Below are 13,512 nucleotides of genomic sequence, written 5' to 3'. Positions count from 1 at the left end.
AGAGTGCTGATTCGCAGCCCAGTCACTTAACCACTAAATAAGCATTTCAAATGCCAAGAAAATGTAATATTCACACAGAATATTTCTTGAGAGAAGAAATCTGGATTACCTGCAAAGATTTAATAACAAATAGAGAACTGTTGTGTGAGAGAAAGGCTCAGATTATGTGACATCAAAAAGGTGCCACCGAACTCACTGCTGATCAAAAATCTGAGCATCTCCCAAACTGCTGACTGAAAAAGCTATATAGTATTTTCTCCCTTGCCTCCAGTTATTTAGACTGAGTAATTGCCCTTCTACCCTCAGCCCTCAATGATGACCACTGCCCAAAGCCTCCATGTCAACACTCCGCTGCGAGAAAGCATCCCCCTCTCCAAAGTGGCTGGCACCAAGGTCTACTTGAAGCTGGACAACGCACAGCCCAGTGGCTCTTTTAAGATACGAGGCATTGGACATTTCTGTAAAACGGTAGGAGAGGGGAAAAGCTGCATGGGATGCAAGAGGATGAGTATCTGTTGGCAGGGAAGAAAACTTGTGCACGAAGGGTATTGTTTCCACTACAAACTTAAACTGGTTCCAGATCTGTGCAACAATCATGGCTTCCTCTCCCAAAGAACCTTGGGAACTGTAGTTCTAAGAAGGAGCTTGCATTCTCTAACAAAGAATTCCAGCACCTTCATCCCAAAGGGAAATTCCCAAACATTCTTCAGGGAAGGCAGGAGAATAAAAATGAGCTTGAAACTGATTCCAAAGTGGTCTATATTTGTAGTATAGATCTACTCAAGGATGTCACCCACTTCTGAAGAAGCAAGGTACATGTCCCAAGACGCACCTGGATTTCCTTTTCAGTTCTCTGAGATATGAAATCCAGAATTTTCTGTGGGGCAACTTGTATATTATTGAGGTATCTTCAGTATAGCGTGCAGTGATTAACATTTCTAGTAACAAATAAGGGAAATGAGCTCATTTAGCTATTATTAAATCTCTAATCTATTTAACTTGATTTGGCTACACGATTGATTCTATATTCTCATGATGCTTCCAATTGTAATGAAGCACAGTTTTGGAAATGTATACATCTTTCTACAAATATGTGACTGTGAAGTCACAGTGGCTTACCACTCAAAGAATATTAGTAGGTAGCCTTAGAGTTTAATAACACAGATTTTTTAAAAAAGACTCTGATTATTAATCAACACCAAAATAACATTTTGCTTAAGGAAATGTATACTTCCATACTAACTACATTAAAATGATGCAACAGTGCAACCCAGATTTTGCAGAAAGCTGGATTACCTGATCCGCATAAATTATACTAATTGAATATATGCGCATAATTTCTCTTTTGCTTAATACATGCTTTGGAAGGTGGACTCTATGACATTATAGCCCACTAAGGTCCCTCCCATCCCCAAACCCAACCCTCCAGGCTCCACCCCCCCCCCCCAAATCTCCAAGAATTTCCTAACCCAGAGCTGGGAACTCTACAAGTTGGCCTTGAACTGCCTGCTGAGACCTAATCTTTCTCGGAGTTCAGAGGAGCTCTTCCTAACTCATTCCTCTTCTTTTGTCTTTGCAGTGGGCTGAACGAGGCTGCAAGCACTTTGTGTGCTCCTCAGGTAAGGGACTTCACTGTGGATACCTAGAGCTCTGGGGCTGAGGGCTGGGAGGGAGACATAACCAGCCGTGGCTTATCCACGCCAACTCTTCTTGTACATTTATGCAGCATCATGCTGGGGTTCGTTGTGCATCCATCTCTCTCACAGGCATGGTCAGTAGGGAGAAGATGAGCAGGGGAAGCTGTCTTCATGAGGTCTAGTGTCATGTAATGCTGAACAGGCTTACTTTCAGGAGGAAATGCTGGCCTTGCTGCTGCTTATGCTGCCAGAATGCTGGGCATCCCTGCTACCATCCTTGTGCCCACTTCCACACCAGCCTTTACCATAGAGCGTCTGAAAGATGAGGGGAGCACTGTGTGCATTGTGGGAGAGGTAGGTATCTAGAAAGGAAGGGGGTGCCAAAGAGACCTCCAGATCTGCTTTTCCTTGCAATCCTTTTGATTGCTCTTGTTCTTTTACCAGTTGGCATATGTATATTGTTATTTATCTCTATGTATGATTTGGTTCTTGATTGATGGTTGTTTTAACTGTATTGTATTACTTGGGTATTGAGAATTGCAGGACTTATATTTTGCACTTTGCTGTTTAAAAAAATTGTTAAAGATTTTGGATAGATACTTAAATTGTGTATACATTTTTGGTTCTACTGCTTTGATTTTGTAGTTTCCTTTTCCTGAGATCACAGCAAAATTCAGATGGCCTTGCTCTGCATATGAATCTAATAAAATGGTTTCCAGGGTATGGCAGGGAGATATATGATGTAGCAGCCTTGCTAAATTTAAGCTGGGCTATATCTGTGCCTCAGTGGGAGATCTCTTGTGAGCCCTATGTGGCCGCTTTGAGTTCAGTGCTGCAAAGAAGGGGAGGCAGAAACACAATAGTAAATAAATCATTTTCCCTTCTCCCCAGATGTTGGATGAGAGCATCGAGCAAGCCAAGGAGCTTGCGAAGAACAACCCAGGATGGGTCTATGTGCCCCCCTTTGATGACCCTCTCATCTGGTAGGTAACCTAAAAGAATGAAGTAAGGTGAAGCAGAGTAAGAGGGCCCTTTTTTGCAAGAGACACTTTAAAAATAACTATACAACTCTCACACCAACCTGAATTAAGATTTTTTAAAAAAAAAAATTAACATTGGCCTAGTTAACAAGAAAAGGACTGCAATTTTTCCAGGATTTTACCGTTTGAAACAAATGCACACTCTTATATCCCTCTTGAATGCCAATTTTAAATCTTTACAAACACGGCTAATACAACATACTACACCCAGGAAACAGTGCTTTTTTCCCTAGCAATGTTCTCTTGATGTGTAATTTAAAGAATTTGGTGTATGTCCTTGTTCTAGCATTCTTCCCCCATTACTCTTGTCTCTTTGGTTCTGATACTGACCTGCTGGCCTCCCCTTCTTCCTACAGGGAAGGGCACATGTCTCTGGTCAAAGAGTTGAAGGAACAGATGCCTTCCAAGCCTGGGGCTCTGGCTCTCTCGGTAGGAGGAGGGGGGATGCTGTGTGGGGTGATTCGGGGCCTCCGTGCAGTGGGCTGGGGCGATGTGCCCATTATTGCTCTGGAGACCAAGGGAGCCCACAGTCTGAATGCTGCCATAACATCGGGGAAGCTGGTGACACTCCTAGAAATTACTAGGTGAGTGTGAGAAACAGGTTTGTGTGGCAGATTTACAAAGCATTGCTCAGCTCTGGGATGAAAACCACATCAGTGTACAACTGGCATTAAGACCATTGATGTGGATTCTCCCTGCCATTCAGAAAACTCAAATGGTGCCTCCGTAGTGCTGCTTGGAAGATCAGCCCCCTCTTTGATACACAATTTTTTAAAAACCCTTTTCTTGAAAGATTGCATCAGTAATTGAATCAGGGCTTTTTTTCAGCAGGAACGCGGTGGAACGGAGTTCCAGCACCTCTTGAAAATGGTCACATGGCTGGTGGCTCCGCCTCCTGATCTCCAGACAGAAGGGAGTTTAGATTGCCCTCCGTGCAGTGGCGCAGAGGGCAATCTAAACTCCCCTCTGTCTGGAGATCAGGGTGCGGGACCACCAGCCATGTGACCATTTTCGCTGAGGGCAATTTAAACTTTAAAAAACTCCCCCCTTGTTCCAGCTTACCCAAAGTGACGTCATTGTGCGGTCCTGAGTTCCATCACTGAGTTCCACCACCTCTTTTCCCAGAAAAAAAGCCCTGAATAGAATAATCTATTCTGCAATTTTTTACCCATAAAGAAGCAGAACTTTGCATAGTAAACTTTTCTCACAATGGCTTTTAAAAGAAAATCTCATTGATATTAACTTAATGATCTCATAAGACCCATAAACGCAGGAAGCTGCCTTATACAAAGTCAGGTTGTTGTTCTATCAAAGTCTGTATTGTCTACTCTGACTGGCTGCATCTCTTCAGGGTTTCAAGTAGAGATCTGCCACATTTCCTACTTCCTGATCATTTTCACTGGCCATGCCAAGGATTGAATCTGAGACTGCTGCATGTCAGCAGATGCTTTACCACTAAACTCTGGTCTCACTCATACACTGGACATCATCGCTATGGCCTGAATTTTGTCTAATATAACTGTCAACTTGATACCATCACCATTTCTCTAAAAGTTTTTCTCAAACTCATTTTTAGCCATCTGTGACTACTGGGAGCATTTCCCAAAACCAGGGCTTTTTTTCTGGGAAAACAGACGGTGGAACTCAGGAGGTTGCCCTCGGAGAAAATGGTCACATGGCTGGTGGCTCCACTCCCTGATCTCCAGGCAGAGGGCAATCTCAACTCCCCTCTGTCTGGAGATCAGGGGACAGGGCCACCAGCCATGTGACCATTTTCAAGAGGTTCCGGAACTCCGTTCCACTGCGTTCTGGCTGGAAAAAAGCCCTGCCTATAACGTATAAAGCCACTCATTTTTGAAGGGCTTAGAGGTAGCTTTCTGATACCTACCATATTTTTTAAAAAAACCATCATAACGCTCAAGGCAGAATGATATGGCACAGAGAACACAGGACTGCAGCTGAAAACGACAGTCATATGTCAAATCTACTTTTCCCATCCCATAATGTCTATTTGTGTTCTGAAAGCATTTACACTAAACATTTCACTACCCATGCCCGTTTGAAACAATTGTGGGGTGTGGCCAGAGGAGATACAACATAATGATATCAGGACACAAGACAGGAGTCCACAAGTTTCCTAATCAGCTCATCAGGAACGAACTTTTCCTTCTTTCCTTCCTTCCGAGTCTGGATGTGAGTGGAAGGGGAGGTGCCCCACCAGGCACTCTGGGCTTGCAGTTGCTTAGGAGAGAAGACATGGTTGATGGCACAAATATTGGCTGCCTATCAAGATCAACCTAAAATCTGTGCGCCCCTGGCCTGGGGTCAATTGAACTAAATGCTAAAGGGATTAGGGAAATAATTCAATCCCAGGCTACTAATTTTTGCAACAGCCTCATGTTCTCTGCAGGAGGTATCCTAGTAAATTTAAAGGTGTCTCCTGGTAAGCAATATCTGAGTAGTTGCCGGTTGGTATCTTCCTCTTTCAGATAGTCAAACAGCTGTACCGAAAGCTCATATGGCATTATTAACTTTCAGCACATTCTGTATCTCGCTAATTTCCATTTTCCTACATACAAAACTACAGTCTTGTCTGTGCATACTTTGTGATAGATAACTAGATCAGGAAATTGCTATTTGTATATGCTAAATATTTGGATATAATGGCATACTTCACATGGCTCAACCTGCTTCAGATGGACAGAGCAGAGGGACAAAGAGCTCTGTAGAGTGCTTAAACACCTTGGTCTGTTTTTTCAAGTGTGCTCTCTCTTTTTTAGAATTATTCTTGTCATAACGTATCTCACAGACATTTATATGGAAAGGTGTGGTACAAAGCTTTCAAACAAATAAAACCACATACACACTCTCACACCCACACACTCTGCTTTGTCAGGTACTGGCTCATGAGGACTGGAAACTTGTGTATTTAAGTAGTGAGACTACAAGGATGCATGCTTGCCAGATTCCTTGCTCGCTCTACAGACCAAATTTTATATGAATAGGTGGGACTTGTTACTGCCACCTAGCATGTGGATGACCTGAGCAGATTTGTTTTAAAAGGGGGTGATCAGTGGATAATTTTATTTTTTTTCTTATGAATCCAGCGTTGCTAAAACCCTTGGGGCGAAGACTGTGGGAGCAGAGACTTTGAAACTAGCTCAAGAGTACCCTGTCTTTTCAGAGGTCATCACAGACCAGGAGGCAGTGGTAGCTGTTGAGAAGTTTGTGGGTATGTTGTACAGCTGTCATTTGCACTAAATATATGTTTGGTCATGCTCAGGGCTTTTTTTCTGGGAAAAGAGGTGGTGGAACTCAGTGGGTTGCCCTCAGAGAAAATGGTCACATGGCTGGTGGGCCCGCCCCCTGATCTCCAGACAGAGGGGAGTTGAGATTGCCCTCCACGCCGCTCGGCGGCATGGAGGGCAATATCAACTCCCCTCTGTCTGGAGATCAGGGGGCGGGCCCACCAGCCATGTGACCATTTTCAAGAGGTTCCGGAACTACCTTCCCCTGCATTCCCCCTGAAAAAAAGCCCTGGTCATGCTAGTGGTAATAATAGAAGCAAGAAATATTCACCCTATCTCATATAGCCAAAGGAAAGTCTTACTTATATCCCTTTCTGATATTGATTTGGATTTAAACACACTGTAGAGGCCATAGAGTATTGGAGAAATAAATTCATATGTAGTAGATTCCAAAACTTTGGAAGTATAACCTGCTATGAACCCGAGAGTAAAACCCTACCAAACTGCATGACCCAGGAATGCATGCATCAACTGATGAACTGCTAAAATTTTACCCCTAATCAATTGACATTGCTTGCAAAACTCTCTTGGTCTTTTAGAGCAGGGGAGGACATGGACCACAGGCCAATTTCAGTGCCTGCTAGCTGCTCCAAGTCTTGTAAATCCTGGACTGGGTGGACCTTGATCTGACCTAATAAAGCAATTTACATTTCAGATCACTTCCCTTGAGAAATGCCGAATGTGCATTCTTGCTTTGTCAATTTAAAATTTGGCAAAGGATAATGGAGATGGTAGCAATAAACAGCAGTAGACCATGCAATAGTGAAGCCATCCTACTCCTCTTTAAAGGAACTAGAACCATCAAGGTTGCTAGGTTTAAATTCAAAGGCGTTGCATATGGATGTAAAATGTCCCAATACAACAGCCAACACTGTCTCATTCCTTCACAGATACCTTTAATTACTCTTCTACACTGCTTACTGACTGCAAGGCAAAACATAAGAAGCTTCTTGTTGGATCATATCAAAAGTCTCGCTAGTCCAGCATCCTAAGTCCCACAATGGCCAACCAGCTGCCACTGGGAATCCTGCAAGCAGGACCGAAAAGCCACCATTTCCCCCACTCATTTGCTCTGAAGTACAGGGTATTTTGTATGGGTTCCTATGAATCTCCCTACACAAGATATGTACGAGGACGCTCAAATGTAGGGAGATGCAATGTTAGCCTGGAAACCTAATTTAAAAAGACAGAGCCAAAGGGTCTGTCAATTTCATCTCTCTACACAGCAGGCCAAGAAAGCTCCTCAGACGTTTTGTTAATTTCATCTTCCCCTCCCCAAAATGGGAGGTGAAATTGACAGAGCTGTCAAGCAAGCTAAAAAAATGTACATGTGATCTAGCCATATTTATCCATGGAGTTACAAATTACTTATAAATTACTTGACCTATGGCTTGTAGGCTGTTAAGTTACAGGGAAAGGAAATTGACAGAGGCTTCTGGGAGGTGAAGATGAAATTAACAAACCCTCTGAGGAGTGATCTCTGTCAGCTCTGTGTAGAGAGGTGAAATTGACAGAGCCTTTGGTTCTATCTTTTTTAAACTATGTTTCCCGGCTAACATTGTGTTTCCCTACACTTGAGCTTCCTCGTGTAAGATGTCTCGTGTAGAGAGGCACACAGGAACACTCAAGTGAAAGATCTTACACTTGTTCTCCCATTGTGGATACACATGCACTGCTAAGGAGACAGAGTACGCTTGAATATAAGACCACACAGAAAGTAAGTCATTTAAGTAAGTCCCCGTGTAAGATGTCTTGTGAGGGAGACTCTGAGACTAACAGCTGTTGAAAGACCTCCCCTTCATTAATTTATCTAATCCCCTTTTAAAACCATCCAACCCAGTGGCAATAACTGCATCTGTCAACATATTCTGCACTCAGGGTGAGCAAAGGGACTGGTAAAAGAACTGGACAGGAGACAGAGCAGCTCTGCATTCACACACAGCTGCACCAATGTTACCAAACTGTTCCTTGCAGCAAATGCATGAAGCATGATGGGCTAGCACACATTTCTAGCACTTGGGTGTTCAGCAGTATTTGATCACAAGCTGACCCATACAGTTTGTGGACTGTGGATAAAAAGGGATAAAACAGTGCAGAACTTGATCCCTCTTTCCTCCCTGACACTATCAAGCAGTGGTATAACTAGCTGCATTTCCCCTCCCCCGTCCTCTTTCTCTTACAGATGACGAGAAGATCTTGGTGGAACCAGCATGTGGGGCCGCCTTGACAGCAGCCTACAATGGGGTAGCACAAAGGCTTAAAGCAGAGGGCAAGCTTAGCCCCCAGCCAGACTCTTTGGTGGTTATTGTGTGCGGCGGCAACAACATCACATTGGCACAGTTACACCGCCTGAAGGAGCAGTTGGGTATCCAGAATATCATGGCTGCTTAAACAGACTGGGCTATGACTGAAGGGAACTTCATAGTACTTAGGCAGAGATAGATACAGCTTATGTGGTGCTCCAGGCAACACTGGTGTTTTATCTTTGGCGCTTCTCCAAGTCTGTAGGGCAAATACCCTGGGCTTCTTAAAACATAAGCATCTTCGCCTCCCTCACTCCAAGCTCTGTGACATGCATGGGTGCGAGAGCAGGAACAAAAAAAGAGGGGGGACAATAATGTATGCCCTGTCACCTCAGGACTTGGCAATCACTGGCAGATAAGAATCACTGGATCCCTGGTTTAATCCCAGTCAAAGAGATCTAAGGCTACAATAGCAGTGATCAGATCTCCAGGATATTTTATCTTTGTTACTAGCAGCTGTGTGAGGCTTTTGTGTGGATGAGAACTGTTGCATGAGGGGGGAGGGCAGAATAAGTTTTGCCTCTGGCGTCATTTTCTTGGCCTCAAAGGCCCTAACCCCGAAGGCATCGCTGTTATTTGTCTCATTGGAAGAAGCATGCAGGTTGCCTTTATGTTTTGCCCAGTTTTACCAGGTATTTTTTTATTTAAAATATATTTTTTTAAAAGTGGAACGTCTTTTTCCTTGATCAAAAGATGGCTCATTGGATTAAACTAAGCTATTTATCAATAGTACATTACATTTTTCAAAGGAGCTGTGGTTTGAACAAAGCAAGGGCCAAAAAACAAAACAAAAAATTAGCTTTGCCCACTGACTCCCACAGAAGACAGGGAACTTTTCACTCCATACTCCTTCCTAATATGGAGGATTGGGTTGTGTTTCCCTTTTAGGCATCTTCGCTTCTGTTACCCACCCCCCTTTCTAGTGTGTTTTTACCTCATCTTTCCTTGAAGGAGCTCGGGTGCATACAAGTTTCTGTCCTCCCTCATATTTTCCTCACAGTAAATGAGAGTAACTGGTCCAGGGTCACCCATCGAATTTTATGGTAGACAGGGGTTTGAACTCAGGTCTCTCTGGTTCTAGCCTGGGCCACTAACTACTCCACCTTACTAGCTGTCTAAATTGTTCTTCATGTACCATACTGGCTCTGAGCTGGGATGATTTCAAGAGTCTCAACTCTGTTCTTTTGACTCCAAAATCCACAGTTTGATTTTGCTTCTCCCTTGTGCAAACTGAACCTGTGATTCTTTATTTTTGTGCTATTTACATGTTTTATGTATTGAAAAATGCACACATTTTATGAGAAAAGTTCAGTTTTGTGCATCAATAAACAATTATTATATGTATATTGTGCAAACAAATTGTGTACACTGTAGTGTAAATATAGTTTTAACTGTACATATCAAAACATACAATATGCCTGCACAATAGAAACAAATCCATAAAACCATACAGCAAAAACTACCAAACTGAAACCGGTGAGAAGAGTATGAACAAATATTTTTTAAAAATTAAATCTGGAACATTCACTTACCTCTAGATCTGAGGAACATGTTAAGGGACAAGCTTCATCTAAATATACGAATATTATGTTTTATCATTTTTGCGCTTGCTAATGTTATGTATGATGGGTGACATTTTTAGTGTTTGTCAATGTTTCATCTGTTGCGGGGAGGTGTATATTTTTGTTATATTGTACAGAAATTGTTTGCTTGTAAACTTTGCTTTGGAAAAAATCAACATGAAGAAATATTCAAACAGGCAAATTATTGCTGTTTAGACAGGGAAGGGGATAAGACTTCTGTCCGAGGATCATCTCACAAGAGAGACAACAGCTGAAGAGCACTAGGCATGATCCTTGGGATCAGGGGCTATGGACGGAAGTTCCCAAGAACTATTTTTGGATTAACATAAGAACAACCTTTCCGCATCAGACCAAAGTCCATCTAGTACTGCAAAAGTAGACGGTGAATGATTCCACATGGGGATTTTTCCTCAGGTGGAATACAATATCTCAGTCATGCTCTTTCCCATGGCTTTCCTCTTTAAATTGGAGCAAAGAAAAATCTTCTTTGCACCCACTTAAAGGGGGAAGTGGCATGTCTGAGCCCCATCCATGCCAATGTGAATGATCCTTCTGTGCCGAACCACTGTATCCTGCTGTAACTCAATGTCATTTTACCAATAAAATGACATTGAGTTACAGCATAAGGATGTCATGATGTCATTCCTATCAAAATGTCAGGCTATGGATGACAGGATATGGCAGATAGATCCCTGGACCATTGCAGCAAGACACAGGTTCTTGGTTAAATGGTTTTTATTCAGAAATCAGATCATTTCCATATATATGTCCATAGGACTACTCAGAAGCAAGGTAAGCATCTGAGCAGCAAGAGCAGAAGTTGATAGGAATGACATAATGTGAGAGAGACTTCTCTTTTAACATTCAAGTCTGCTCTTTCCCCCCTTCCCAATCATAAACAAGGTTTTGGCGCTCTCTTGGTGTGAGAACGTTCCACATATTTGTAATATTAAAGTGAGTCACTAAGAAGCAAGACGTAGCAAAGGCTGAGAATACAAGGTCATAAGCACTGGAAGCTGTTACAGTCCATTAGATAAACACCTGTGGAAGCCTGTAAGAGAAATAGTTATAACACTGGTAAAATGACATTGAGTTACAGCAGGATACAGTGGTTCAGCACAGAAGGATTGTGCCACATTGGCATGGGTGGGGCTCAGACATGGCAGAAATGGCAGGATGACTGTAGACAGAGCCTCCATATGGAAGGTCTAACTGCAGCCAGTCCTTGTAGGGGGGCAGAACTAAGCTCCAGAATGTTGAAGCTAAACTCTGCTTTTGTCTTCTGTGCCCCGCCTTTTATTATGAAAGCTCTGTTTCATCATCACAGCTAACCGCTATCATATATTTTTTTGTCAAATCTCTTGTTTTATCCTCAAAATGCTGCAAACTCCTTTATAGACATAAATAAAAACCAAAGGAGGAAGTGGAGGAGGAGTCAGGGAAAAGGAACAGTATTGTCTCCTGAAAACAGTCCTCTTCAGCCTAAAGTGGGTGGGTATGGGATGAGAAGACCATGAACTAAGCAGTCAGTATAAGCAGCTCCTATGGCCGGCGGCTTCTCTGCATTGTAATTGCTGAAGAATACCATGAAAAGGGGAAACGGAGCCCTGTGGCAAATCTAAGGATGAACATTCCAGTTATATAAAGACTAAAGAAATCCTGTTTCCCTCATACTGTCTAGTTCAGCCATTGTTTCATGGACAATTCCGTCCAACAGAAACCAAGGTCAGGCCGTGGATAGGAATGCCTGGGTATCATGCAACCAAGCAGTCCAAATGCAGTTTTGAATGGCAACTTTTTAAACTCTCGTTTTCATTAGGCAAACTTTGCCAAAGCAAAAAAAAAGACAACGTTCTTGTGGAGTGCAAAATGCCCTACAACTCTCCTTTTATTATTTTGTCATAGCTATTCACAGCCACAGCATTCCCTTTTCCTCTGGAAATGTTTCATCTCCTTTGTTTTCGGATTATTCTAGCCAATCAAGGATTGTACAATGAATGAAATACTGGATGACATAGTTAATCAGGTTGGCTGCATATTGGTGTGACAAGAGGGAGCACTGAGTGGTTGTTTAGGGAACTGCCAACTTCAGGATAGCCCTGACCTGGACAGCCTAGATGAGCCTGACCTGATCAGAACTCAGAAACTAAGCAGGGTCGGCCTTAGTTAGTAATTGGATGGGAGACCTCCATCGAAGCCCAGGGTTGCAGAGGCAAGCAATGGCAAACCACCTCTGTTAGACTCTTGCCATGAAAACACCAACAGGGGTTGCCGTAAGTCAGCTGTGACTTGAGGGCACTATCCACCACCGCCAACTCCAGGATGGGGAAATTCCTTCAGATTTGTAGATGGTGTCTAGGGAGGGTAGACTCTGGAGATGGAAGGGAACTGAATGGAGATGTGACTCCATATAACCCATCCCCTGAAGCTGCCATTTCCTCCAAGGGAGCTGATCTCTTCTACCTGGAGATGTAATTCCAGGGGAACTCCATAGTCCACCTTAGAACTGGATGACATGGCCTCTTGCCATGTTTGCAGAACATGAAGAGAGCTTTCCTGGTGGCCTAAGGACCACTATCACATGGGTGAACTGTCTAGACAGAACAGAAACGCAGACAGGCATGGGACAAAGGAGATAACTCCCTCCCCCAAGAAACAGCCCATCTGCTCCAATCCAGTCCTTTCAAGGACCCAATTAACAGCAGGCTCACTGGAGAATGAAAATATGGTTTTGAACTGAGATCCATGGCCAAGCACAGATCCTCAGGAACCCCTTGCCATATTCTTAGAAAACATCTATTTCCAAAACTTCTGATAGAGGAGGCACTTTAAAAAAAAAAAGGAAGCAAATTCATACTTGCAGCCAAGCAGTTTGACTTTTAGAGAGGCTATTTTCACATCAATCCCTGTTTGTGGAAACAATCAAACAGAGCTAACAGGTAACTTCTAAAGGTAGAAAATATATCCAATCAAATCCATCAAAAACACAGCATCAAGATGTTTACAACTAGACTCAACAAATAAAATCAAGAATTATCAGCCCCTGCCCCAAATGGCTTGCAGCAAATAAAAAAACAAATTCATTTGTTAAAATAGAATTTTTACGAAGTCTCAGACTGAGGGCCAAACTACAAGTGATGAATGACACAGGTTGGACACTTGCCAGCTTCCCTCAAGTTTTGATGGGAAATGAAGGCAGCTTGGCGGAATGTTGGACAAGTGACAGTTGAAAAATCCATTGGACAGCAGTCGGAGAGCCAAGCTGCAAGACCAGGATGCCTACATTTCCCATCAAAACTTGAGGGAAGCTGACAAGTGTCCAACCTGTGTCATTCGTCATTGTAGCTTGGCCCTGAGGAAGAATGCCTGGCTACTTCTGGCCTCACCTATTCAGTGTACTTCTTGTCCCGCTTTTCACCCCTATGGGAGCCCAAAGTAGCTTACAAAAAAAAAAAAAAAGGAAGCTCTCAACTGGAGGTAGGTCCAGACATGATGGAAGGATGTCAGGCCGCTGTTTCTCCTCTTACCAGCTTTTATACTTCAGTTCTTTGGAAACAATGGTCCTGAGAGTCAGTCAGCCACAAATAAACAGAACCAGGGTTTTTTTTCTGGGCTGATGTCCCTGTTTCAACAGATAGCAT

The 13,512-nt window shown here is 43.0% G+C and overlaps 1 protein-coding gene across 1 annotated transcript; it reads left to right on the top strand.

Moving 5' to 3' along the window:
- The first annotated feature begins 312 nt into the window (after nt 1–312).
- LOC129341637 (L-serine dehydratase/L-threonine deaminase-like) lies at nt 313–8,376 on the top strand. Its single transcript, XM_054996918.1, has 7 exons — nt 313–468; nt 1,580–1,619; nt 1,852–1,991; nt 2,529–2,620; nt 3,034–3,261; nt 5,785–5,909; nt 8,168–8,376. Exons 1-7 carry the CDS (start codon nt 313–315, stop codon nt 8,374–8,376), a joined length of 990 nt encoding a protein of 329 aa, XP_054852893.1.
- Nucleotides 8,377–13,512: the final 5,136 nt, after the last annotated feature.

The sequence above is a fragment of the Eublepharis macularius genome, chromosome 13 (genome assembly GCF_028583425.1).
Source record: "Eublepharis macularius isolate TG4126 chromosome 13, MPM_Emac_v1.0, whole genome shotgun sequence".
Lineage (NCBI taxonomy): Eukaryota > Metazoa > Chordata > Lepidosauria > Squamata > Eublepharidae > Eublepharis > Eublepharis macularius.
This window is presented reverse-complemented; position numbering and strand designations above follow the sequence as displayed.